Below are 25,423 nucleotides of genomic sequence, written 5' to 3'. Positions count from 1 at the left end.
TAACTTAATTCTTTATTATATACTTAGTCTTAATAAAGCACCTTAGTAAGTCTAGTAAAGATTATCTTACTAACAGTAAGGTTAGTGCTGCCATTATCCCTGTCCTATCTGGCTTTAGTCTTATTATATAAGGGCTGCAGTAGATAAAACTCTAGGGTAGGCGGTTAGCATTGCGTATAATGCTTAGGACAAATGCTATAGAGCTTATTGCCCTCTATGTACTACTGCTAGTTAGGTTTACTATTAAGGAATTAGCTTAAGACCCTATATAAGCAGTATTCTTATAAAAGATATAGTTATATGGCCTCTTTATCTGCTGCTATAGGTTGACCTAACTGCGGCTATTAGGCTGTATTAAGTAAAATAATTAACTTAGCTACTTTGCTATCCTAACCTGCTTTACCTAACTTCTAAGAGAAATCCGTTAGAAGGCTTAGGGTATTAATATAAATGACTAATTAAATATAAGGGTAGTTAAACCCAGGACCTAGCGCTAATGTCGCTATAATAATAGGCAAATCGGCTGCCGTTAGCTATTACTTTATAATTACTATCTTCTCTTCTTTTATGCCAGACTTAGCTATATAGGACAGATAGCCGAATATATTAGCAAGCTCTGCTATAAGATCCTTTATTAGATAGTATATAATAACCTAGTCTTGCTTGCTCTTAAATAGGTCTATCTAGGTCTAGTAAGACTATATAAGACAAGCTGCCTGCTTATATAGATTGCCTAGCTTACGTTCTTGCTAGATAATATATTAGATATTAGGATAATTTATTAACTCTTTAATAATATATAGCTATATAAGCTTATTATGCTTAAAGAAAAGCTCTTAATAAATTAGTAGTAGTATTACTATTAGCTAGATAGTCTATATATAAATCTGCTATATATACTATACTAGCTGCAATATACTTTATTGGTAATAGCTTGCTATAATTATAAGATAGTATTTATTAATTATAATCCGATCTAGATACTGTCGATTAGACAGTTAGTTAGCATACTCTAGGAACGCCTCTATATAAGCTGCCTTAGCTAATATAATAATAATAAGGGCTAATTTCTTTAAGCCTAGGCACTAAATATAGTGCTTTAGCATAACTTTATTAAGGCGCCTAAGTATATTACTATATAAGGCTATAGTAGAAAGGATTAAGATAGTTATTTTAGCTCCTACTAGTATAGCTCTAATTATAAATACTAATATCTTCCCTAAACCCGTTATAAGAATGATAATAACCTGCTTAGGTATATATAGACCTATAGTTGCTAGCATGGCATCCTGCTAACCAGGGCAATGCAATTATAGCTCTGGGTTATTATGCAGCCTATAGGCAGCTGCAATAATTCCATCTTCTTTAGCAGCTAGCCTTATATAAAACTATACCTTCTTATAAGTATTAAGTAGCCCTTGCGCTTATATATCCAATATAGCAGAGGGCCGCTTACCCTAGAGCACTTAATTAATCCGAAATAGAGACTGCTAGCTTTAAGATACTTAATAGGCATAGTAAAGTAAGCTTATTATAGTTAAGGTCATACTGCTAGTATAGCTATAGTTAAATATCTAGAAACTATAATTGCTTATCCTAGTAAGGTATATAAGATCTACTTTATCTTTAACTTCTTTAGATACCGCAATCTTACCTATATTAAAATTAGCCTGCTCTTTAGCACTAAACTTCTCCTTTATAATAGAAGCAGCAACTTGGCGCCACCATGCTACCTAGAACTAGGGCACCTCTGCCTGCATATATGCCCTCTAGAGGCAGGATAAGACCATACTATCCTGCCAGACCTCGCCATTAAGCTTTAACTATAGGTATGGCAAAAGTAAAGCCCCTGGCTTGCTCTAATATAGAAAGGCCTAATATAACGGCAGTATAAATACGAGATATATTAAGAGGAGGTTTCTAATAGCTAGGGGTAGGAACCTAATATTATCCTTCTCCTCCCTGGTTTATTCCTGGCTTTTACTGTATTATATATATATTATAACTATCTTCTCTTATAGAAATACTAACTGGTAGCGGGTACCTGTATTAATATATGTAATAGAGAGTAGTTCTGGGGAGTATAATGGAGGGCCTAAAGGAACTGAGATAGGTACTAGTATCCTCTTAAGGAACTCCTAAATATGCGCCTTATAGATAGCTATTGCCTTAGGGCAGAGGCGAACCCTACTATTTAGATCTAGCCGCATAAATACCTGCTATAAATCTGCCCTTTCTTTAATCTATTAGAGCAGGGCATTATATATCCCTGCCAGTATCTCGCGATTCCTCTTATCTATTAACCATAAAGCGCTATAGTTATCTATATCTAGATTATTATACAGCCTCTATGCCTTAATTAGAGCAATATCCCTTATTCTAAACAAGAGCTTATTATATAGAAGCAAGTATGCCTAGCAGAACTTAGACTCGACTAGCTATATTACTTGTTCTATATATAGTTTTATCCCCATATAGTTAACCGTTTCCCCATTAAGGGACTAGCAGGCTTAGTACTTAGTAAGACTAGTACAGGAGGCCGCAAAGAGATATAGCCTCTATTATAGTATATATCTAAAAGGTATCTCTACTATCTGCTAAAAGTACTTCTTATATATTTAATCTAGCAAATCAGGGATTCCATCTTTATTATCCTGCTTTTAAAAGCATATAAAGTCAAATAGGATAAGCTAGGCAGTCTAGGTAAGTGCTAATAAATTGCTATTAAAGTTCCCTAGTTTGCGCTATATGCACTGCTTATGCTGCTTGTTATCTACCTGGCGCATTAGAGCCTTTATCCGGCTAAGTATAATACAGAAGCTTAAGATAGTAAACCAGAATAGCCTGCTTCTGACAGTCTGGCAGATAAGTAAGATATAAAATTTGCAGATAGTATGCTTTAGCTTGGCATTATGCTTATTATAGTCCCTAGTAGCTATACTATCCTTTTTATTATAACTTGGCATCCCCCTCCCCTTTGCTGCCTTATCTCGCCTCTGCAATATACCGATAACGTCCTTTATAGCTTGTTATTATAAAGGGGTTATTTTAATTATATCCTGTAGCACTATATGGCTTTTATCCCCTCTTATAAAATAGCCATCCTTATAATATACTACCTAGTAATAGTATATTAATAGCTATTTTATAATTTAGAAATAGGAAGTAAGGGATAATTTGTTCTTAAAGCTCTAGAACTTACTGGCTTTTATACTGCTTATATAGCTATTATTGCTGCAGAAATTGCTTAGCCTCTTTGCATACTACTGCATTATCTTGTAATTAGGTAATTTATTACTATATAACTTATATATATCTCTAAGTATACTCTCTACTGCGGCAAGAATGCGCCCTAGATCTATATCCGTATTAACTGCGCTGCCTTCTTCTTCTCTATTATCGTCATCACTACTATCGCCGCCGCCATTGCCATTATTATCCCTGCTTTATAGTAATGCATATAATGATATAATCTCGGTATCGCGGAGACCCTGCAGGTGCATAGGGAACCCGGTATAGATAAGCCAGGGTACCCAATTAGCCTGTAATGCCTCGACGTCTTATACAATCTTGGCTTCCTTATCTAGGTCGCGTAAGGCCTAGATAATATTAGCCTTTAGGTCTTTAAATAGCTTTCCTTCCTCTTATAACATAGATGCCATAGCCAGGCCTGACCCTGCTAGTGCTCCTCCTGTTAGTAGTAGAGATAGGTCTTTTTTAACTAGAAAGTAGTTAATAAGGCCCTTAGCCGTAAAGTATATCTAGAGCTTATATGCCCTCTAGAGAGGTATAGCGTTTATATGCTCTAAGGCCTTCCTCCTGTAAACCGGTATATAATTATATATCTTCCTAGCCTGCTATATATAATAGTTATATTAGACTTCTATGTAGGTGTAGATATAGGCTTTGTATATAGTAAGACCCTCTATAGGCCGGCATGGCCTTTTTCTATTGGCCCTCTACTGCTGCAATGCCTCGACTAGGCGCAGTTTATAGCTTAAAAACCGCTCGACTATCAGTCGCAGTTCGTCACCTTTTATCCGGTGCGGCTCGGCCTGCAAGTAACTCCTTTAGCTTGTTTGTTTTAGAACCAGGTATATTCTGCAGAGGCGGCAGACTATAACCTGGTAATTGGCGTTATAATGGAAGCTATTAAGACCTATAATAGGTAGTACTATTACTATAAGATAATATATTTTTATTAATCTAGGAATAATAAATAAAATAGAGAGCCTTAATTTATATCTATATTCTTATATATTATATTTATTTTAACTTTCTCTCCTTTTTCTTCTTTTCTCTCCTTTATTTTCTTCTTTATTTACCTATTAATTTAAACTTCCTGCTTACCGTGTTCCGTTAATATCTGTCTAATTATAATTAACCCTTTTACTAAAATCCCCTTTTACTTAACGCCTGCCATGCCCCTGTTAATGCCATGTTATTTCCTAGCCATGTTATGCTGCGCGGGGTACCTCCAGACCTGACCAGGGTTGCCCCTTTTACTAAAAGAGTCTTAACTCATAGTAGCTAGGAATTAACTTTAATATCTTTCCTCTAAATAAAGAAGTAGATATCTTCCTTAATATAGACTAGCTATAAAGTAAAAACCTATATATTAACTAAAGGACTAGCTAGGTTACTTTTTCTAATAACCCTAATAGTAATAATTAATTAATTATAATAAATAATAAGAGATCTTAAACCCTAACTAAAGAAAATAATATAGGTATATATAAAATAAAGAATTTACTATTTTTAATAAAAATAAAGTATAAGTATATAAAAGGTAAGAAATAATAAAATTAATAAACCTTAGGTCTTTTTAAATATTAATTATATAATTTAAATAAATAATTAAAAGATTAAAAGTAACTTTAAGAAAAAGAATAGTAAAATAGACTTAAAAATATTTTAGAAAAATATTATATTTATAAAAAACTATTTAAAAAAGAACTTAAAACAAAGGTATTATAATATAGCTATTAAAACTATAAAATATAACTTAAAATAAATAACTTATTATTTTAAAAGATTTATAACTTTAATAAAAAAAACCTTATTATATTAAGAAAATACTTAAAAATAAAACTAATAAAAGAAAATATTAAAATATTTATATTATTAATAGGATTTCTAGTAATATTTATTTTTAAAAAAAAATAAGAAATTATAACTTATTATAAATTATAAGAAATTAAATACCTTTATAATTAAAATTAAGACCTTACTTTTACTTATTATAAAACATAAAGACTACTTATAAGGTAAATAAAATTTTATTACTTTAGACTTTAAAAAAGCTTATAACTTAATTTATATAAAAGAAAGAGATAAATAAAAGAATATATTTAAAATTAAGTTTAAACTCTTTAAGTATTTAATATTACTATTTAGACTTATTAATATACCTATAATATTTTAATAAATAATTAATAATATACTTTAGTAATATTTAAATATCTTTATAATATAGTACTTAAATAATATCTTAATTTTCTTAAATAATAAAGAATAATATAAAGAATATATCTATAAGGTTTTAAAAGCCTTATAAAATACTAATTTATTAGTTAAATTTAAAAAATAATTATTTTTATATAAAAAAAATAAACTTCTTAAGATATATTATTATATTTAATAAAATAAAAATAAAATAAAATAAAATCTTAATAATAATAAATTAGCCCTTATTAATAATAGTTAAAGAAGTATAAAGCTTTTTAAAATTTACTAATTATTATTAATAATTTATATAAGATTTTAATAAGATTATTAATTTTCTTATTAAACTTATAAAAATAAGTAAAAAGTTTATATAAAAATAAAATATATAAATAGTATTTAAAATATTATAATAAGTAATCCTTAATAAACTAATATTAATTATATTTAATTTTAATAAGGAAATAAAACTAAAGATTAACTTATTAGATTTTACTTTAAAAGGATAAATTAAATAATAAAATAAAAAAGGAAAGTTTTACTTAATTATATTTTATTCTTATAAACTATATAAAGTAAAGCTTAACTACCTTATTTATAATAAAGAATTCCTAATAATTATTAATTACTTTAAAGAATTTAAATACTATCTTATAAAAAGTATATATTAAATTAAAGTCTATATTAATTATTAAAATATTTTATATTTTACTTTAAGATAAAAACTTAACTAATAATAACTATAATATATTAAATACCTTTATAAATTTAACTTTATAATTATTTATAAAAAAGGATTAAATAATAAAAGAGTAAATGCAATTAGTAGATAGCTAGATTATAATACTAATATATTAAAAATAAAAAAATAACTCTTAAGGAAAAACTAAAAAGGAAAATATTAGTTTACATAACTAATATAAATATTAAAATAAATATAACTAGCATTAATAAAAGAAATCCTAAAAGATAAAGTATATAACTTTCTTTATAAATTTTATTTATATATATTATATAAATATTAAGGAGTTATAAAAACCTTTAAATAGCTATAATAATAAGGATATAAAATCTAAAGAAAAGAAGTAAAAAAAATAATTAAATAATATAACCTATATATAAAAATAAGGTTATAATAATATAAATTATATAGGTTATTATAACTATTAGAAGTAGTAAAAAGACCTTAAAGTTTAATTATAATAGACTTTATAACTAAGCTGCCTTTATTAAAAAAACCCCTAACTAAAATCTTTTATAATAATATCCTAGTTATAGTAAATTAACTTATTAAGTTTTCTTATTATATACCTTATAGAGAAAATATATATATAAAATAAATAGTATATATTTTTTATATTAAAATAGTTAGAGAATATAAACTACCTTATAAAATCTTAATAAATAAAAGAATTATATTTATTAGTAAATTCTAGTAAGTACTTATAATATATATAAGACTAAACTATTAACTATTAATAGCTTTTAAATTATAAATAAATAGATAGACTAAATAAATAAACTAAGTATTAAAGTAATATCTATAATATTATATTAACTATAAATAAAATAATTAAGTAAAAAAGCTATTAAGTGCCTAACTTGCTTATAATATAGTATATAATAAAAGCATTAAGATAATATTATTAATAGCTAATTTTAAATTTAACTTAAACCTATATTATATACTATAAGAACTAAAAACAGTTAACCTAGCTATTATAATTAGAAGTAAGGATTTAAAAGCCTTATATAAAGAATTAAAGAGAAAATTAGAATTTATTTAAAAATAAATAAAAAAATACTATAATATAAAAAGAATTAAAAGACTAACCTTCTTAAAGAAATATATAATTTACCTAGCTATAAAAAACATTATAATAAAATAACTAAGTTATAAATTAGATTATAAGTATATTAAACCTTATAAAGTTAAATAAAGGATTTTAGAAAATAACTATAAACTAAACCTATTATTAAAAATTAAACTCTATTTAATCTTTTATATTATATTATATAAATTAGTAGCTAATATAATATAAGTTAAAACTAATAATAAACTAAAAGAAATTAAAAGACTAAAAGTTTATAAAGTAAAGGTAATTATAAATATAAGGAAAACTAATAAATAAATAAAATACCTTATTAAATAGAAGAACGACTTAGAAAATAAAAATATATAAGAATTATTAAAATACCTTATTAATACCTAATAACTCCTAAAGAATTTTTACTAAAACTAGAGGAATTAAGGAAAGTATTAAGGCCTAATAAATCCTATTTAAACTACTTAATAATAGTAAATTAATTCTAAAAGGACTTATTAATTATAATACCTTCTAGAGTAGCTTATTTATTATATTCTGCCTTTTTTAACTTATTTATAAAGCTAAGATTATAATAAATTATATTTAAGCCCTTTACCTTTATTTAATAATATTAATACCTTAAATAAGTAAGTTTAGTAAATTAAGTATTTATTATATTATAAATATAAGTAGATTTTACTTAGAAATTAATTAGTTTATCTTTAATAGCCTTTTCTTTATATTTTAAATAATACTTTTTATTAAGAATCTTTTTAGTTAATTTTATATTAGTAAAACTTATTAAATAATTTTATATTAAAAGAAATATACCTATTACTATAAAAAAAACTATAACTATTATAAGATATTTCTAACTTAATATAAGGATTATAGTAATTTAACTTTATAAAGTTAAGGATATAAGAATCCTTTATCTTTTAATAAATATAATTAAAATAAGGTATAATAAGGTTTTTAAATACTATAATAAGAATATAAAGAGAATTATAATTTTTAATAAAAGTTTTCTTAATTTTAAAGATATAATTAAATATCTTAAAGGATTATAAGATTAAGAATATACTTATAAAGGATAATTAATAAAAAAAATATATTAATTAGGCCTTAAGGATAAGGCCTAAGAGAGGAAAGAGATTATATTATAACCTTAGTAGTTTTATTATATATACCTTATATTTTCTACTAATTATTATATCTTTTACTAAATATAATTAATACTAAGACTTTATAATTAAAACTAATTTATTATAATTAATATTAATTTATTTAAATTATTATTAATCCCTTAATAACCTTACTAATTACCTAAAGATATATTTAATATATAGACTATATTTATTAGCACTTTTATAGAACTTAGCTTATTAGCTATTAATAAGACTTCTTTATATTAATAAGCCTAATATATATTACTTAATTATTAAGAGATATAATAACTAAGCTGCTTAATTTAATACTTTATATTATTTATAAATATAAACCTAATATAGACTAGTTTCCCTATTTAAAACTGTAATTATTATATATATTTAATTTTATATTTTATATAAATATAAAATAGAAATATAAGTAAATAAATAAATAGCTTTATATTATATATTATATTAAATATAAAATAGTAAATAATAAACTTCTTAAGGGTATTATTTAATTACACTATCTCTTTACTTTTATTATAACTTTCTTTTTTCTAACTTTTTAATTTTAAATTATTAAACTTTATAACTAATAGCCTACTTTCTTTAAATTATCTAGGTAATTAAATTATTAAAATTCTTTACTTTTTATAATATCCTTTAATTAACTATTAAACTTTAACTTAATATTATAACTATAAATAAAAAATTACACTTTAAAAATAAAATTAAATACTAAATTATATCTCTGCTTTCTAATAATATTAATTTTATTTAATTCTATACTCTAGTTTTAATTCATACTAGCCCCCTGTTATTAATAGCGCGGTTTTATTTTATATAGGACTTTAATTCGCGGCAGCCTCGTTCAATTTAGAATTTGGAGTTAGGCTATTAATGATATGTCAGGGATGATGGAGGGAGTGTGTTCTCAAGCCAAGATCATCTATGCACATTTCAGTATCTAATATGCATGATAAGCTGCTGTCGCGGGCAAGCAAGTGGCGCGCAATGTCGGAGCCAACTTTCTCCTGTTACGCCGGTAACTATGGCAGGCTATAGAGGTGACTGTTGCAAAACCCCTGAAATTACTGCAAGTGTGCTAAATTGGGTTTGTTAGAGATTATAAGTATGAGGCGACCAAGGCGGTGGTAAGGTATAGAAGAAGGAGGAATATTCTATAAGAGATTATGCCTGTATATAAATAGTAGTTCCCCTGCTGCACTTTTAGGATGAATCAAGCAATAAGCATCTTCTCATTCCCACACCATCTGCCGGCGCCATAGCATCATACAGCCAACTTTGTAGATCTCTGCAGCGCGCCTGAGCTTCCATTTTAGGTCATTTTGAAGGGCCAAAAGGGCAAGAAGGATTCTACCCTCAATATTATGGTCTGACATATTTCGTGGTTGAGAATCAATTGATCAAATATAGATGATATAGGTTGAGGGATTTTTGTCACGCAAGCTTGTTTGTCACATAAGCTTATCATATACGTTAGTAGTAGTAGTAGTAGTAGTAGTAGTAGTAGTAGTAGTAGTACACTTATTGAGAAAATTCACTCCTCCCGTAAATATCTTGCTTTTACACCTCTATTCTGACCTTCGCCTCATTAACACCCCTCTCGTTAAGTACTGGTACAAGTTGTCCCAAACTGACTGGCCGTGTCAGGAAGACGTCAAGGCCGCTGGCAAACGCCTCATCTCTAGCGCCGTCTGTCGCGAGACCAGTAATAGCGATGATGGTAACAGGCTTGAGGTGATTTTCCCTCTCAAATTTGCGGATGAGTCGCGTCGCTTCAAGACCGTCCATTATTGGCATATTGATATCTGGCATGTTCATTAGCCTCGGTTTCTTAGTAGGATCTGGGGGTTGGAGGTACCCATTAGGACGCAGCAAAATCTCTCCGGGTTAAGCTGGAACGTCTTCAGAGCCTCGAAGCCGTTCACAGCCGTGCGATAATTTATGCGTAATCTCTTCATATAGGCGGAGAGAATCTGGAGATGGGTAAGTGTTTGAAGCTTGCCAGACATTCAGAGTGTGAACTCGCCTTCAGATTAATCGTGTTGTCATCTACAAGTAGAAACTCGGAATGCGGCTGGACAGATCCTTCTTCGGTTGCTGAGTTGTCTGGGCTGCTTCCGCGTGTCTGTTTGGATTGAGGCCCTTGATCCTCAGATTTGATCGGCCCATTGGGGTTCGAACTCGAGTTCGTCTGCTGGTCGGGCTGGCTATCCGCGGATGACGCACTCTCACTAGACTGTTCTCGAGTCGTCCAATTCCATGACCGATTACTGTCTGCGCTCGATACGGGAAGAGGAGACTCGTCAGTATTGTTGCTAGAACCCTCTGTGTCACTCAGAGTATGTGTCGTTTGGAGCTGCTTCCAGCGATTGAGAGCATAGCCAAGGATCCTGCTGAACTTTCGGGGTGTATTCCTATCAGTCAGTGAATAGATGGTTAGATGATGGTCGCGGCTCGACTCACGGCTGGTGAATGAACTCAAATACAGATTTTGTGCCAGACTCCCTGTACATTGTGTCTAGCTTTACAGTAGTTCCAGCGTTGTGGCATATCACGACCGCAGGAAGGAGGTGGCCGTTGATCGTATTCTCATCAAGTTTGCTAAAGGCAGCCTCACTGTAAATGATGATATCGGGGCCAGGGGCGGCAGGATCACTATTCTCAGCTTCCCAGAGGTTGATATTGAACCACTTCAGAGGCAGACTTTCCAGTGGGAGTTGTGCTACGCTGTTGACCTCGGCAGCAGCACACGGGACACGGGTGAATCCCACAGCTGCCACCCGGATAGAGTCAAGAATGCTGCCATCGAAACCCAATGACTCTTCTTCCCGCTCTGTCTTACCCGTGTTGTCAGTTCCAGGGTCGGCGTAAGCTAGTGGCAAGGAGACTGACATGGTCGTGCCCTTGCCGACATGGCTTCGAACGCCAATCGAGCCGCCGAGTGATGTGACAATCTGCTTCACAATACTGAGCCCTAGACCGGTGCCCACAGCAAGCGAGTCTTCCTGGGAGAATGGAACGAAGAGTTTGTTGTGCAGAAACTCATCCCCAATGCCCTTGCCCGTGTCCGAAACGGTAAGGACTACGGTGGTTGACTTTCGCGGCCCTTTGTGTGAGGTGCCCTTTTCCTGCTTGAGGCTGATTTTCACGTGGCCTTGGGACGTGTACTTCAGGGCGTTGCCCAGAATGTTCATGAGAATGCGGCGGATAGCACCAGGTGCAGTACGAAACAACCACGGCTTGCGATGGTCTATATCAACTGTGATTTGTACCTTGCCGGCCAGATCCGCCTGTGAATTCGACATGGTTGGTAAGGCGCTCGATCATCAATTGTGGATTCATTTTCAAGACTTACATCTGGCGGGAGCCATCTTGGCCCCTGTGGCATGACTGCGTAGTGGAAACTGTGGCCGATGGTGACGGTTTCGATGACTTCTTCGGCGAGTCTGTCCAATGCAACATCCGAGCACAGAGACTGCATCTCGGGCCCAGTACTTGCTCTGCTCTCCTCATCCTGTTTACCGGCTCTGAAAGGGCTACGGTGTCTCCTGTGCTCCTTTTGCGACTTGAACGCTCGCGAGAGAGTGTTCACTTTACTAAATACCAACAGCTACACAAGAATTAGCAACATGACCATTTTAGCTCAGCCGAACATATCATACGTGATCGATGGTGTCAAGCAGTGTCTTGCCGGATATTTCCAACGCGTGTACAACTTCTTGTTGGAACAGGTCGAGTGAAGTACCGGCTAAAAGCTCCGCACCGGCTAAGATTCCATGGAGCGGCGAACGGAGCTCGTGGCTTAACGTGCCTAGCAGATCCGCCTTGGCCTTGTTGGCGAGTGTCATGTCTATCCGGTTGATCTCAGCCATGGTGACAATCCCAAGGGCCTTCAGGTACGGTAGGTCTGCTTCTGGTGTGAGAATGCGAGCGGCTGTCTTACTCCAGACGAGGCCGCAAGCGTAGAAGCGGTTTCGGGAGGGATCCCATAGGGGAACTAATGCAACACTCCTCGCCCCGGCAAATAGCTCGGCAACGGGCCTGGCTTCATCCTTGCGTGAGGAGGTGGGTTTGTGATCTGCGGCAGTCTTTGCAGTTCGGGTATCGGGAAGACGAGGGTCTGTCTCCTCGCCGGATGATGATTCCCCTGAGTACAACGAGCCCGACTCCTCGAAACTGAAAACCTTGCCATTTGGATAGCGGGAAATTAGTCTTTTAAGGGTCTTCTGATTGAGCGATATTTGCAAGCCTGGTTGGACTAGGTCGAGTATAGCCTGATCAGTGGTGGAGAGGGCGAGTATGGTACAAGGCCTCTTGTTCTGTGGATCGCTGACGTGGTCCGCCGAGCTGTCCTCGCTGCTCGATGCGGAATCGTTGACAGAGTGTAACGACTTGTTCTCATGGTCCATGGGAGCCCCAATGGAGTTTACACCTGCATCGAGAAAGAGTGCGCCCTCAACCTTAAGTGAATTACAGACGATATCCGCGGCCTTGCTGAGCATGCTTGCAAACTCAACTTTCTGGGGGTCAACAACATGTGATGTGTCGGTCTGAAGATGGGTGGCTGGACTTAGTGAAGCCAGAGCTGCTGGCTTGCTGAAAGGTAAGGGAAGTTTATTTGTAGCCCCATTGGAGCACTCGGAGCTATCCTGTAGGCTTGCGCTGGTCTTCATTATGTGACTGCCGGAGACATGATTGCTAGATGAGTCGTTTTGTTGAAACCCCCGAGTCCGGCTGTCGCGCTGTCTAGAGCTGGAAACGTCGTTGGTAGCATTGTCATTGCCACGGACCAGGTGGCTAAGGCCATTCACCATGCGCTCACTGCGAATGAAATTTTCTGTGGCGCGACGCGTCTCCAGATAGGACATGATGGTCTTAGAGAGATCCCTCAGGAGCTGGATGGAAGCCTGATCTAGACCACCGGGCCTGGGACTGTCATCGAACACGCTCAAAACACCGATGTTGAATCCTCTGGGGGTTTGGATAGGTATACCGCAATAGAATCGATGATGAGGAAGCCCTTGGACGCATGAGCCACTGGGTGAGTGGGCATCTTCGGCAAGGTCAGGAATGACCGAGACCTCCAGTCCCACATCATGATCCAAAGAGACATGTTTCGTGTTTCGAAACTGAAGGACATGCTCGCAGATGCTGTCGCCACGAGGGTTAATCCCAGAGGGCCAGAGCCGGTCCTTCATGCGGTCTGGGCAGGGGCCAATGGGAGAGGACTGAGTGGCCTCAGCGACAATGTGCTGGTACTTGCGGTCAAAGAACGAGATGATGGCGCGGCGAGCCTGGAGACGGAATGCGGCCAGCTGTGAGAGGGCATTCAAGATGGCGTCGAAACATGGAGCATCTCCAGTGATCGTGCTCGTGGTGAAGGAAGAGGCATATCTGTGTTGGGTCGTCAGCGCTTGCCCACAGGAGCCACTCTACCCATCGCGTCTGGGAATGAAAGTTAACCCAAGCAGACAGCGGACAAAAGCAGCAGTTTGGTATGTACTTGAGCATCTCCCACTCACGCGGGCCTTCAGAGGCGATTGGTTCTGCCTTGACCATGATTCATCGACTGGAATGGAGGCAACCCAAGTGGTTTCGATTGGAAATGGATCACAATGGGGATGGGGAGATGATTGAATGGTTGCTGCGGAAAAGCGATAGGTAATTAAAGTCTGGTCAAGCATGTCAGAAACTCTATCGTGGGTTAAATTGCAAGCAACTGGCAAGGATTTGCCTGTTTGGCAGGCTTAGCAGGATAATTGCGTGTATGGTACTGTCTAAGCCCTTTCAAACGGGCGTCCAAGACCCTTGTTAGCACCAGCACCAAGGTTTGCCACTAGGGCTTCATATAGTAAAGCCCCAAGAAAGAAGCTGCCTCCAGTCCATGATTAAGGTTTGTCTCGACTGTCGTCTGATATATTTGCCGCATATTCCGGAAAACCAAGGGAAGCTGAACTACCGGCCGCGGGTCCCGAGACATTTGCTCCAAGTGTTCCACGAATCCCGGCAACCAGAGCAGCATCTGACATCCCCATCTGTCAAACGAATGAGGAAGGTCCAGCCGAGCTGACTAAAGCGAGGGGCAAGATCATAAAGATCTTGCCACCCGAAACGAACAGAACTGTCAGATTTTCAGGTGGAAAAATTTATTGTCTGTCTTTTTTTTCCCTGTATTTGGACGTTTTAGATTGTAGGTACAGTAGCGTGGCCCTAAAGGTCCCAAACGGGGACAATCTTGAACTTAACCAATAGCAAGCAAGATCGGGCTGCAGGCCCAGCCAAGCGCCCGCAAAATAATATCCAAGATGTTCCAGACGTAGTGATCAACGGACGAAGGGGTCGTAATGGGTTAGAAGGACACGACATTCATTGCCCCATAGGCCCTCCTACAGAGTACAGTAGGTTCAATTGAAGCAAAGCGTTAGGGAGCAGCTTTGTACCTGCCGGACAATTAGTACTTTTTTTCCCTGCTAATATCTAAGCAGATAGAAGTACTGCTAAGCCGTTGCCATCCAATTGGCTTAAGCCCCTGGACTTTTGACTACAACTGACTGGGACACATATCGATGCTGATGGGCATGGAGATGTTCTGGGCGCCCAGCAGCTCAGCACAACCCCAAATCATTCCATAGGGGTAGAGCCGTATGGCAACCCAAAGGCTTATAATTGGGCACTTCAACTAATTTTCGAGCTTCTCGAGCTTTGCGCAGAATGAAACAGGGAGATGACCAAACCTGAACGATTTTTGGGTTTTGGGCTTAGGAGGAGGAGGTTTATTCCGCCGGGCCTAAGGTTGTGTTGGGCTTAGTCCCCTGAATTATCCTCGTTCATCAAATGCTGAGTCCGTCAACGTTTTGACCCTGTTGCCGCCTGGTGTCTCAGTGAAAAAGCTAACACTTGTCTAGTCTAACTCGTAACCTTGAGGACCTGACTCGTCTGAATGGAACACAATTCATAAATACGTACCAGATGATATCATTTCCCCAGCCGCATTCAGACAACACCAGCAATGCGCCCAACTAGCTTCGCCTCTCCTCCCATCAAGGCTCACGAATCGACTCTGTCCAGAAGGAGCACGTCGTCAAGTACGAAGTCGGTCAAGCCTATGCACCGTACCTCGAAGCAAGCGAGCCCCATTGCTGGAATAGATAGTCGATATAGGCGTGCTTGGAAGGCTTGCGAAAGATGTCGAATGAAGAAGACCAAGGTTCGTCTCTTATGTCTATTAGTATCTTGTCCCAACTAATATAACCAGTGCGACGGCGAGTTCCCCTGCAAGTGATGCAAGGACGATGACCTGGTCTGCGCTGCTGGTATTAGAAAGAAGATGAAATACAAGAAGCTGTCACAAGGGTATGTAGTGTTGCGATGTGGAACCTTGGGCGCCGGCCTCCTACATATCACTTACAAGCAACCAGATACGCCGAGATCCTAGAAAACACCCAATTCGCTCTCATCATTACCATCCACAAGCTCTACTTCATGGTCCGAAATAACCAGCCCTGGGAGCTCGGTGATCCTGAATTAAACGACCGGGGCCAGCCCGTCATCCATAATATCGTGCAGAAGCTGGGCTGCATCCGAGCTGATAGCGATATCGACCTCCCTATTGACTTAGTATTCCCCAAAGATCAAGCCGGCATCGCTAAACTGGCCCACCAGCTCAAGGAGCAGCAGAAAGAAAATAAAGGCAGGAAGGAGGTTAAGGACGCCGACTCTTCCATATATAATCACACGCAGCGGGCATCACTATCAGAACTTGATCATCCTGGCTGTAAGCACGATTACCAAGCCGCCTTTAGCAGAAACGACGCCATAGTCCTATCGCCACAGAGCTTCACCTCCAGTAGTGGCTTGGACTTCGCGCCTCCACCACCCGGAACCAACCCATAGGCCATGTTCCCCTCGCAGTCGCCCTCGATACCAAGCTTTTCCTCCTGGTCTTCCATCTCGGCCGACACTCAACCCAGACATCTCACCATGCACTTCCTCCAACGGCCCAGCGTGCCGGGCAGGATGGACATCTTAGGTCAGGGGCTTGTGGAGTCAGAGCTTGGCACCATCGATCCTCACATTCTGTCATGTCCCAACCTCGAAGTCATGATGGGTATGGGTGACCCGATGGTTTATTCTGGCTACGACAGCGAACCGATACTATCCGGGACCAGTTCTGTTAGATACGCGATGGGGTAGGGGTGAAATCAGTAGATGATGGACAAGAAATTGATGATTTTATTGACTGAAGTCAAGCGACGCAAGATCTCGAGATCCTCCGCCGGTTTGCTGTGCGATGCAACCGCTAGTGTTGAACGCTCTCGTCGGGGAACACCGTTTTTGAGATTGAGATCTACCCAGTCAACCTAAAGGGGGAAGTATGCTCAAGAATGCGGTATCCTCAGTCAAGCGTCATCCCAGGCGACGCTCGATGAGACCGAAGTCGGGGCGGTTCTCGCTAGCTTTGAGCAATGGCCGCTCGAGAATGCTTCGCTCAAGCGCATAACCCAGAACGGCAAAACAACTTTCCAGGTACAGTTCAGTGAGTATATTAAATCATTAGCGAGTGTAGATTCGAGATACTTACCTTCTGCAGATTTTGTCTCTTCTGCTGGATCTGCCTCTATTATAAAAGGTTCCTCCTCCAGGTTTGTAGACTTGGCGGCGTCCTCCAGCGACTTGTCGCAGACCGAATCATCGCCATCATCACTATGATGAAGTTGTGGGAAGTCCTCATCGCAAGGCTTCTCTGCGTCTCGTACGTCCACGTAGTACCCCTCCGTTACTTCGGGTTCTGGATCATTTGTTGGTTCGTCGTCTTTCGCTGCGACCCCAGGCTCGTCGGGCAAATCATGACCCGGCTTCGGTTCCCGTATCCAAGGGTCCTCCTCAGCGACAGCCTCTTCAGGTGCATCGACATCAAGTGGTTCGCTCTCTCTTGGCGGATGTTCCGTTGCTGTCTCCTGCCATTCTCCTGGCCTTGGTGATGCCTGCTCTTCTGGAAAGAGGTCGGGAAATCGACGTCTTGCTGCATCAATAGATGTAAATACCTTTTAATCAAATAAGGCTCTAAGTAAGGTTACCAGAGGTGCAATGCCATATTTGTTAACTAGCTTTCTCACAGCTATTTGGCTTTTCTTCCGCTTCTTAATAGCTAATGCAATAGATTAATCACTTAGGTTTTATTCTGCGATTCTTTTTAACGAGAGCGAGCCTTAAAAAGCAATATAGACCCTTCTCTTATCAGGAAGGGCTGCTTACTTAATACCTGGTTGCCTGGCATTATCAGGTTTCCGGGTAGTTACCTCCTCCAGATGGCAGTCTAGACAGATCACTATTATACCAAGCTCGCCTTCAACCTCATAATCCTCCCTTGCCTTAATACACTGATAGCTGTCAGTAGTCAGTGCATTAGATCGCGTTATAATCTAGGTTAATGGCCTTATAATAGGTATAGATACGATACCGTTCAAAGAGCGGTTAAGAATAATGGCGAGAAAAGAATAGATTCGACTAATAATGATCGACGACGAAAGCACCATATGTCTTGTACTATAGTCAATAAAATCCACCAGGCAGAACCACATACGAATCCTATATATATATCTTATTACCCCGCTCTTCGCAGCGCTTAATCAAGGAATAATCGACAACTTCAAAGGCTAAGATATAGTAGGTAATCAGCCGTGGGTTAGTCTGAGGCTCTGCCAATCGCAACCCGTTGGTTTTCTGTCGGCACTGCTTAAGCTATACAGCCGCTTCTCTGTTCATCTCTGCCCAATGTACTTCCCGACTAATTACTGCGTTTATATAATGCATAGTAGGAATACTTAGACGCCATAAATATAGGTTAACTATTCTATCTATAGCTAACCTTATTTTATATATTAGCTAATATATAAATATAATTTATTAATACTGCTTCTTATAATAATTAATATCTTATAATCTATATAATAATATAATAATTAATAAATAGAAATGGTTTATTTGGCAATAGTTAGTAGATAAAATATAGCTAATAACGCTTACCCTATTTACTAATATAGATAAGCTAATATATATTTTATATAAATCTATTTAGCTATATAGATTAGTAACTAATTTTATATCCTAGTAAACTAACTATCTTTTATTAGAGAAAGCAAAATTATAATAATACTTAATTAATATTTTTTTTTTTTTTTTATTTATAATATAAGTTTTTAGTATAATCTCTTAAAAACAGGGACCTTAAGTAGACTTAAAGAAGGTTTAGGCATTATAGGAATAAAACAGCAAGTAACACGATATATAATACAGGTCTTTATAAATATAATAGAAACCAGCCATCTAGTATATATATAAAATGCATATAATCTAATACCTATGCTATATTACCTATAATACCTAGCGCCGTATTAAATACGCTATTACTTATCTCTTTGGGTAGCATAAGGCATCAGGGAGGTTATAACTAGGGTCGGGGGCTAATTAAAATAATCGCGACAATTAGTATATTCTACCTATACCTAAATTAGCATGTAATAGAAGTACTAATAGTTAGCATTATTATAAATTGCTATATTATATACTTTGTAACTATACCTAGTCTTCTAATACCCCTGATTTCCTAATATTGGCTTAAGATAGCCTCCTTTTTCCTTCCTTTTTTTAAAAGGTTAAGGCTGCCCTTGCTGGCAGCCCTTGCAAGCTAGGCAAGGCAAATAGCTGCCTTAGCAGATATAATTAATATCTCTTTATAGGTGATTTTGCTATGCTTTTATATCCTTAATATCTTCTTCCTTCCCTAACTGGCTTCTCTTCTTTATGCTGCTATTAGTAGTATATATATTAAAAATCGCATTATAGATATATTCCTTTTATACTTATAGTATATTATAAGGCTTTTAATAAGGATATTAGGTCTTTTTTTATAAAATAAAGCTATTTATAAGTATAACTTTAAGGAAGAAGCTCTAAAGTAATGCCTATTATAATCTATAATAGAATTAATACTTATATATTATATAAGACCTTATTTAATTACTATAATTTATATAATTTATTTTATTATTATATTAAGTAGTAATAGTAGGTATAGGGATTATTTTAAAGCTATTTCTATTAAAAAGGCATTATAGCTATTATACCTCTACCTTTATGCCTTATTTAGCTAGTAGCTTTTTCTTTTTTAATATATACTTATAAGAGGCGCTAGTATATATAGTTAAAATAAAGAGTATTATATTACTATCTTTCTAAGTAATTTAAATAACTTAAAGGAAATAAAAAGGGATAAATTAATAAGGGAAATATAGTTAAAAGCTATTTATATTTATTTATTTTTTATTAGGATTAGTATAACCTTATTATATCTTAAAGGCATATTATTAAGAGCTTTGCTGGTTTTTTTTATTTACTTTATCTTAGTATTAATATTATAATTAAGGCATATTATACTTATAGTACTAAAGCCAAGCTGCTAAAAGAGGCAGAAAAGCTATAATAATAATAAGAGGTTATTTATAAAAATATAATATATTTAAGGAAGTAGCCTTTTTATTAAGTAAACTATAATACTTTATATATTACTAAGAGGGATTTTAGTTTATAGCTTTCCCTTCTTACTTACTAGCTTTAATATAAGTAAGTTAATAATAATAGCTATATATAGTAATACCTTTATATATTAAAGCTATTATAAAAAGAAGCCCTATTAGGTAATAACCTAGACTTTAAAGCCTATTAATATAGGCTTTCCCTTAATAAGCATTATCTCTTTTAATTTACTTATAAATAGTATTATATACTTATTTATAGTTAAATTAATCCTTAGAAAATAAAGCTTTTTTAATACCTTTTATATAAGGTTAAATTACTTTTTAATTACTTAAAAGGTCTTTAGAAAATCCCCCTTATTTCTTATATTAACTTTAATATAGTTAAAAGTATAAAAATACTAGCTAATTAGTTAAAACTTTTATAAGGGCATAAACTTAATAATTAAGTAAAGAAGGCATTAATCTCCTAGGCTAAGTGCCTTTTAATAGTCCTTTATTAAGATTTCCTTATAAATTCCTAGGTAAATAATAACTTTAAGTTATATATAAGCTATTATAAAAGAGAGGCCTTTTTACTTAAGGATATATAAGTATTTAAAAATAAAGATATTTTAATTATTAATAATGCTATTTTCTTAAATATAAAAGACCTAGCTATTAATATATTTAATTTATAATTATATAAGGGAAATAGGTATAAAAAGCTAGAATAATTAAAGGGGTTCTTTAGGTAAAGGGTTAATCTTAAAATTATAATATTCTAGCTTAAAAGGTTTAAAATCCTAACTGCGGCCCTCTTTAGGCAGAAAATTAGGCATGCCAGTAAGGTTACTTAAAGGAGGGATCTTAAAGCTGTAATTATCTAAGCTATCTTATATCTTTAAAGAGCTTATCGTTTTAATAATAACAGGCTAGGGGCTATTTATATAAGGTTTTTAATGAATTTGGTAGTAGAAAATTATTAAGCTGTCTGATGAGAACTTTATATACCCTGCAGGTACTAGCGTGGTTAGTTAGCTAAGTAGGGCGAGTGACCTGTTGATGCCTTGTGCTACGTAAAGAGATAGCAGATGGAAATTAGGTTTACGCCGCCAAACATTCTCCCTTATAATCAGGCTGGCTTACCGCTACCAATGCGGGAGGCCGACCTGATATGCCAGGCAGCCGCCTATCCTCAACTCAGGCCTTAACATGTTAGTCTAACACTGATATCGTTCTTATCTATATCTATGGTAGTGGAAGCGACTTTAAGAAAGTTCTTCATTCAGTAGCTTTTCTAGTAAGGGAATCCATCACTAAATACAGACTGATACTTAGCCAAACTATCTGACTCATTTCTCACAAGACATCTATCACCATTTGTTTTGCTTACCAGTCTTCTCTCTTTCTCTTTCCATAATGGGTAGCATCAGCAGCAATGACCAGATCAAATATCTCTTTCATCACCTGTTCCTGCCTCCACAGTTACCAGGCGGTGATGATATGAGTGCCCCGAATACTATCTTCCTGGCGGATTCTGTCCTGAAGACTCTGCAACGCTTTACCGTCAAGTTGGGAGGAAAAGATGTGACGACCGCCGAGCCTGTTATTTCGATGTTGCAAACCATGCGAGATACGACGGACCCGAAAGGGCTTCTAGACTACGTCGGCGTTTAGAAGGTCTTGCAAGGCCTTTCCTTAGATAGTATATACTTACATTACTTTATGTTAACCTTTCCAACAAATAATCATATTTATAGGACCTGTTGCCCTTTTCTATATCGCTGCATAGAATGCAGGCTTGATTATTTGCAAATTAAGCAATTCATTCTGCTTTAAAACTTTTGAGCTATCTCCTACTAATGCAGCCGCTATGGCCGCCAAGGGTCCCCTAATTCGTCAGTTTCTAGACACTGCAACCGAGATATCTTCAAAGGATTTTGGGAACCAGGCACTGTAGGAAGTCCTGGCTAATACACTTATTAAGATATCCTACTAGAGGGTTTCTGAAGCTCAACCTAAGGCCAGAAAAGCCGGAAAAGATTATCATAAGGACCGAGAGACAACAGATCTACGAATCGTCACTAAGCTGCTAACGAGTGTCCTTAGAGGTATCGGAAAGTTGGTCGAGGTTAAAGGTATCTGCAAGAATACTTATAAAGAAATCAGTTGTAGTAGCAGCAAGCTTCCATAGAGAAGATCTCCCGTCTGGCTGCTCATCTGCATCAGTCTATAGCTCACTATAAGCCGCCTTTCAGGTGGTTTAGATAATATCTATAAATGCTTCATGATCTACCTGATAGCACAGGTGCTCCTTATAGCAAACCAAGCCCCAGTTCTAAGAGAGCTACTTTACATTATAATAACCAAGATCTCATGCCGCCTCTGCAAGCTTAAAGGGCTATACAACGATAAGTAGCTTTCGACTATCCGTAATATTATATTAGCAGCTTTGAAAAATCTAAAGGAGAGATAGGAACGAATATATAATTATTCAGAGGAGCAGTTAGATATCACATCCTTATCCTTAATTAAGATAAAGGACCACCTCTTATTCTCCATTCCAAAGATTAACAATTTCCTTACATCCATTTCGCACCATAGGAGTAATAATAACACCTCAACTTTCAGTCCGGTTGCCCACCTCTCATCCTTGAATGCCAACAGCCTCCTACTGGTTCGCACACCAGGTGACAATTCCTACGTCTTGTTCAACCTTGCAATAATAGAGTCATAGGTTCAATACAACCTCGACAAATAGATCCAAAAGCATCTTCGCGAGGAATCAGTCTGCGCATCACTTAAAGTACTACTTAAAAGCTATCATTCGGCTGCAAGAGCTTATTACTCAAGCCGTCCAGAAGCTGCATCACGAATGCTTCTGACAATCGGGGAGATTTAGGTAGCTATCGACAAAGCCACATTATATAACTTCCCTATGCTCAAGGAATATGACGCCAAAGTACCCACTAAGTTCTAGCAAGCACTTTTCTTCCAGTTAAAGTCAGATATAATAAGACTCCAGCGCCTTGAAACATACCTTATAGGCTGCAAATAGACACCAAGCAGGCCATCTGTATTTCGCTCTTTTGGCGATAGCATGTCATTCCCTATACGATATTTCCAACAGTCGCCAATGCTTAAGAGTAAGAAAATTATAATCGAGGAGAGGGCTAAGTTAGATAAATAAGCCAAGATTAGTAAGTTCTATTAACTTAAAGATAGATATAATAACTTAATATAATAGTATAATGCCATAATATGCAGATAAATTTATTAAATTTTACTAGGTATTAGGTATCTTATATATAACCCCTGCTGCCATCGTTATTCTTTGGCAAGTTAAGCGAACAGCCTGCACATAATGGTCTACGAGTGGCCATTACCTACCGATACTCTCGAAGCTTAGGCTACAGTCTTTGAACTCGGGATTCCTTACTAATTCGCAGAGTGGCAGGATGTTACGTTTTATTTTATCCATAATATACTTTCTTTCAAATCCCTTAGAGAATGCCCTGATTCATCTTATCCCTTGGATTCATATAGCGGTCTCTCCTCCTGGTGCACCTCTAAACCGAGTCAAGTGCTTCTTCTGTCAGAAGTAAAACCTCATCTTCAAACTCACCGACGTCAAAAGTCCATCGCGGTCAGCGATATAGTTAATATCCACCTAAAAAATAGACCCGTATATTATTATTTCGATCGTGCCAGTGGCAGCTTTATTTCCTCATTCACTTAGTCAATGACCGTCTCGAACTTATATACGTTCAAAGTTCCCGAGCGCGCCGAAGCCTTGCAATCTTTTCTCGTCTGCAACTGGCTTCAACCAGATGGAGAGACTCCCAACCAGGTAATAGCAAGTCAGTCTAAATACCCTAAGTATATGACTTTAGGAGAGTTTAAAGCCTTAGCTGTCTTGCCGTATGGATACCGTCTTCAGTGGATGAGCATCTTGACTTAACTTGCTATGCCAATGATTGACTTTAACTAAGACGAGACGGCGATCTTCTTGCTTCAAACTACCCTACAGGCTGGGCCAAAATCGGTTTTTAAGGTCACCCGAGAAGCTCACACACATCTCACTAACGTAGAGTTTAGTCGTCAGCTATTAGAAAACCTCTAGCAGGCAGTTACAAGGATCAAAAAGAATTAGGAGGCCTATATAGCCTTATCTTCTTTTATACTTCTAGCAATTCGGTTTCTGTCACTAGCTAGCCTACAGCTATCCTAAGATATCTTGGGGCTTCTATATTATTGCCGCAACATCTTATATCAGTGGTTAATAACTTTAATCGGGAAATTCCAGGATATAGCTGACGATATGCAACGAAAGGAGTTTTCTGAATCGGCCCTAAATGTTGCCAGGATATGTGTACAAACGTTTAACGTTGATGATAAGCACTTGGAAAAGATCCTAGGAGACTCACAGCAGGCATCTCTTCTTGTTGAATCCTTATCGTCATCTACAACACCATTCTTGCCAATAATAAGACCCAAAGCCCACTTCAACGCATCATGGAGGACAGAACCAAATACACGTTGCACCGCACTCGGCCAGTCCTTATCTATAAGGTCATCTATCGCGGCAATGAATGCCTTGATCTGTTTATAAAGCGAAGCTGGCCAGACTTCTCATATACAGCAGAGTGGTCTATAGCCTCTTCAACATATTATTAGCTTGAAATAAACTCTAGATAAACATAAGTCGATCTTAATATCCTAACAGGCAAACTACTGGTCAATGGCGCCCTATTAACTCGTCTACCTCATAACTATAATATGCATAAAGATTATGGCAGGATTTTTGGATCCATGATCTTAGATGTTATGCCGAGTGATATACCAGGCATGCAATTCAGCGCAACCAGAGAGTTACAAGGCTATACAGTTCACTTTGGCATGCAAGAACAAGACCTTCTAGTGCAATTACACAAACCTGGATTAACGCTAGATCTGATTCCGTCCAGACTGCTGAAAGGGGTAGTCCCTTATCAGTTTTCTGACAATTTTGCTCATTGGCACCATCGCGAAACAAAAAGCATAGAATTCTGCAAACTTCACAATCCTTGGGCTTCAGATGATCAGAGAAACTGGCGCTTTATACGAGATAAGGGCCATCAGAAACTTGGCCGTCACGGTGATGCTTTTCTCGTTGCCCCCTCAAGTGAGTTGGCCACGCGAATCGCAGAGATCCTCAACCCGCTCGAAGCACCACTGGGACTTCACTTGGTTTACGATACTGTCAAGTCAGCTACCGGCCGTGCCGTAGCCTTCTTCGTTGATGGCCTCTTCCTCCAGCGCTCACATCTCTCATCGCCCTTAAACACGGTTGATAGAAATAACACGAGGGCATTATCCTTCCATGCGATTTGGTTCACCAATTGGATAAGCAGGCATATTAGTAAGGGAAATATAGCCAAGAGTATCAAGGGTTTATACCTGGTTATCAGGGGTTGGCACATCTTATCTCATT

At 36.5% G+C, this 25,423-nt stretch overlaps 6 protein-coding genes across 6 annotated transcripts; 3 read left to right on the top strand and 3 right to left on the bottom strand.

The window, feature by feature from the left end:
* Positions 1 to 2,744: 2,744 nt before the first annotated feature.
* BKA55DRAFT_531331 (uncharacterized protein) lies at positions 2,745 to 3,029 on the bottom strand (the record flags this gene model as incomplete). Its single annotated transcript, XM_046189220.1, has 1 exon — positions 2,745 to 3,029. A coding segment is annotated over one exon (285 nt), but the record flags the coding sequence as incomplete, so codon positions are not given.
* A 6,574-nt stretch (positions 3,030 to 9,603) lies between these two features.
* BKA55DRAFT_587627 (uncharacterized protein) lies at positions 9,604 to 14,216 on the bottom strand. Its single transcript, XM_046194686.1, has 7 exons — positions 13,938 to 14,216; positions 12,097 to 13,828; positions 11,790 to 12,044; positions 10,898 to 11,724; positions 10,461 to 10,848; positions 10,293 to 10,407; positions 9,604 to 10,239 (listed from the first exon to the last, which is right to left on the bottom strand). Exons 1-7 carry the CDS (start codon positions 13,991 to 13,993, stop codon positions 9,995 to 9,997), a joined length of 3,618 nt encoding a protein of 1,205 aa, XP_046040697.1. The 5' UTR covers positions 13,994 to 14,216; the 3' UTR covers positions 9,604 to 9,994.
* A 1,227-nt stretch (positions 14,217 to 15,443) lies between these two features.
* BKA55DRAFT_698827 (uncharacterized protein) lies at positions 15,444 to 16,327 on the top strand (the record flags this gene model as incomplete). Its single annotated transcript, XM_046200558.1, has 3 exons — positions 15,444 to 15,641; positions 15,723 to 15,787; positions 15,853 to 16,327. The coding sequence occupies 3 exons, from the start codon at positions 15,444 to 15,446 to the stop codon at positions 16,325 to 16,327; spliced, it is 738 nt and encodes a 245-aa protein (XP_046040696.1).
* Positions 16,328 to 16,429: 102 nt separating this feature from the next.
* Positions 16,430 to 16,736, top strand: BKA55DRAFT_587613 (uncharacterized protein). Its single transcript, XM_046194685.1, has one exon. The coding sequence runs from the start codon at positions 16,451 to 16,453 to the stop codon at positions 16,625 to 16,627; it is 177 nt and encodes a 58-aa protein (XP_046040695.1). The 5' UTR covers positions 16,430 to 16,450; the 3' UTR covers positions 16,628 to 16,736.
* Positions 16,737 to 16,833: 97 nt separating this feature from the next.
* BKA55DRAFT_547444 (uncharacterized protein) lies at positions 16,834 to 17,711 on the bottom strand (the record flags this gene model as incomplete). Its single annotated transcript, XM_046191022.1, has 4 exons — positions 16,834 to 16,952; positions 17,016 to 17,478; positions 17,512 to 17,582; positions 17,690 to 17,711. 4 exons carry the CDS (start codon positions 17,709 to 17,711, stop codon positions 16,834 to 16,836), a joined length of 675 nt encoding a protein of 224 aa, XP_046040694.1.
* A 3,542-nt stretch (positions 17,712 to 21,253) lies between these two features.
* On the top strand, positions 21,254 to 21,696 carry BKA55DRAFT_292865 (uncharacterized protein). The gene has a single exon (XM_046185553.1). The coding sequence runs from the start codon at positions 21,370 to 21,372 to the stop codon at positions 21,625 to 21,627; it is 258 nt and encodes an 85-aa protein (XP_046040693.1). The 5' UTR covers positions 21,254 to 21,369; the 3' UTR covers positions 21,628 to 21,696.
* Positions 21,697 to 25,423: the final 3,727 nt, after the last annotated feature.

Source organism: Fusarium redolens (genome assembly GCF_020744475.1).
Source record: "Fusarium redolens strain MPI-CAGE-AT-0023 chromosome Unknown BKA55scaffold_47, whole genome shotgun sequence".
NCBI classification, from domain to species: Eukaryota; Fungi; Ascomycota; class Sordariomycetes; order Hypocreales; family Nectriaceae; genus Fusarium; species Fusarium redolens.
This window is presented reverse-complemented; position numbering and strand designations above follow the sequence as displayed.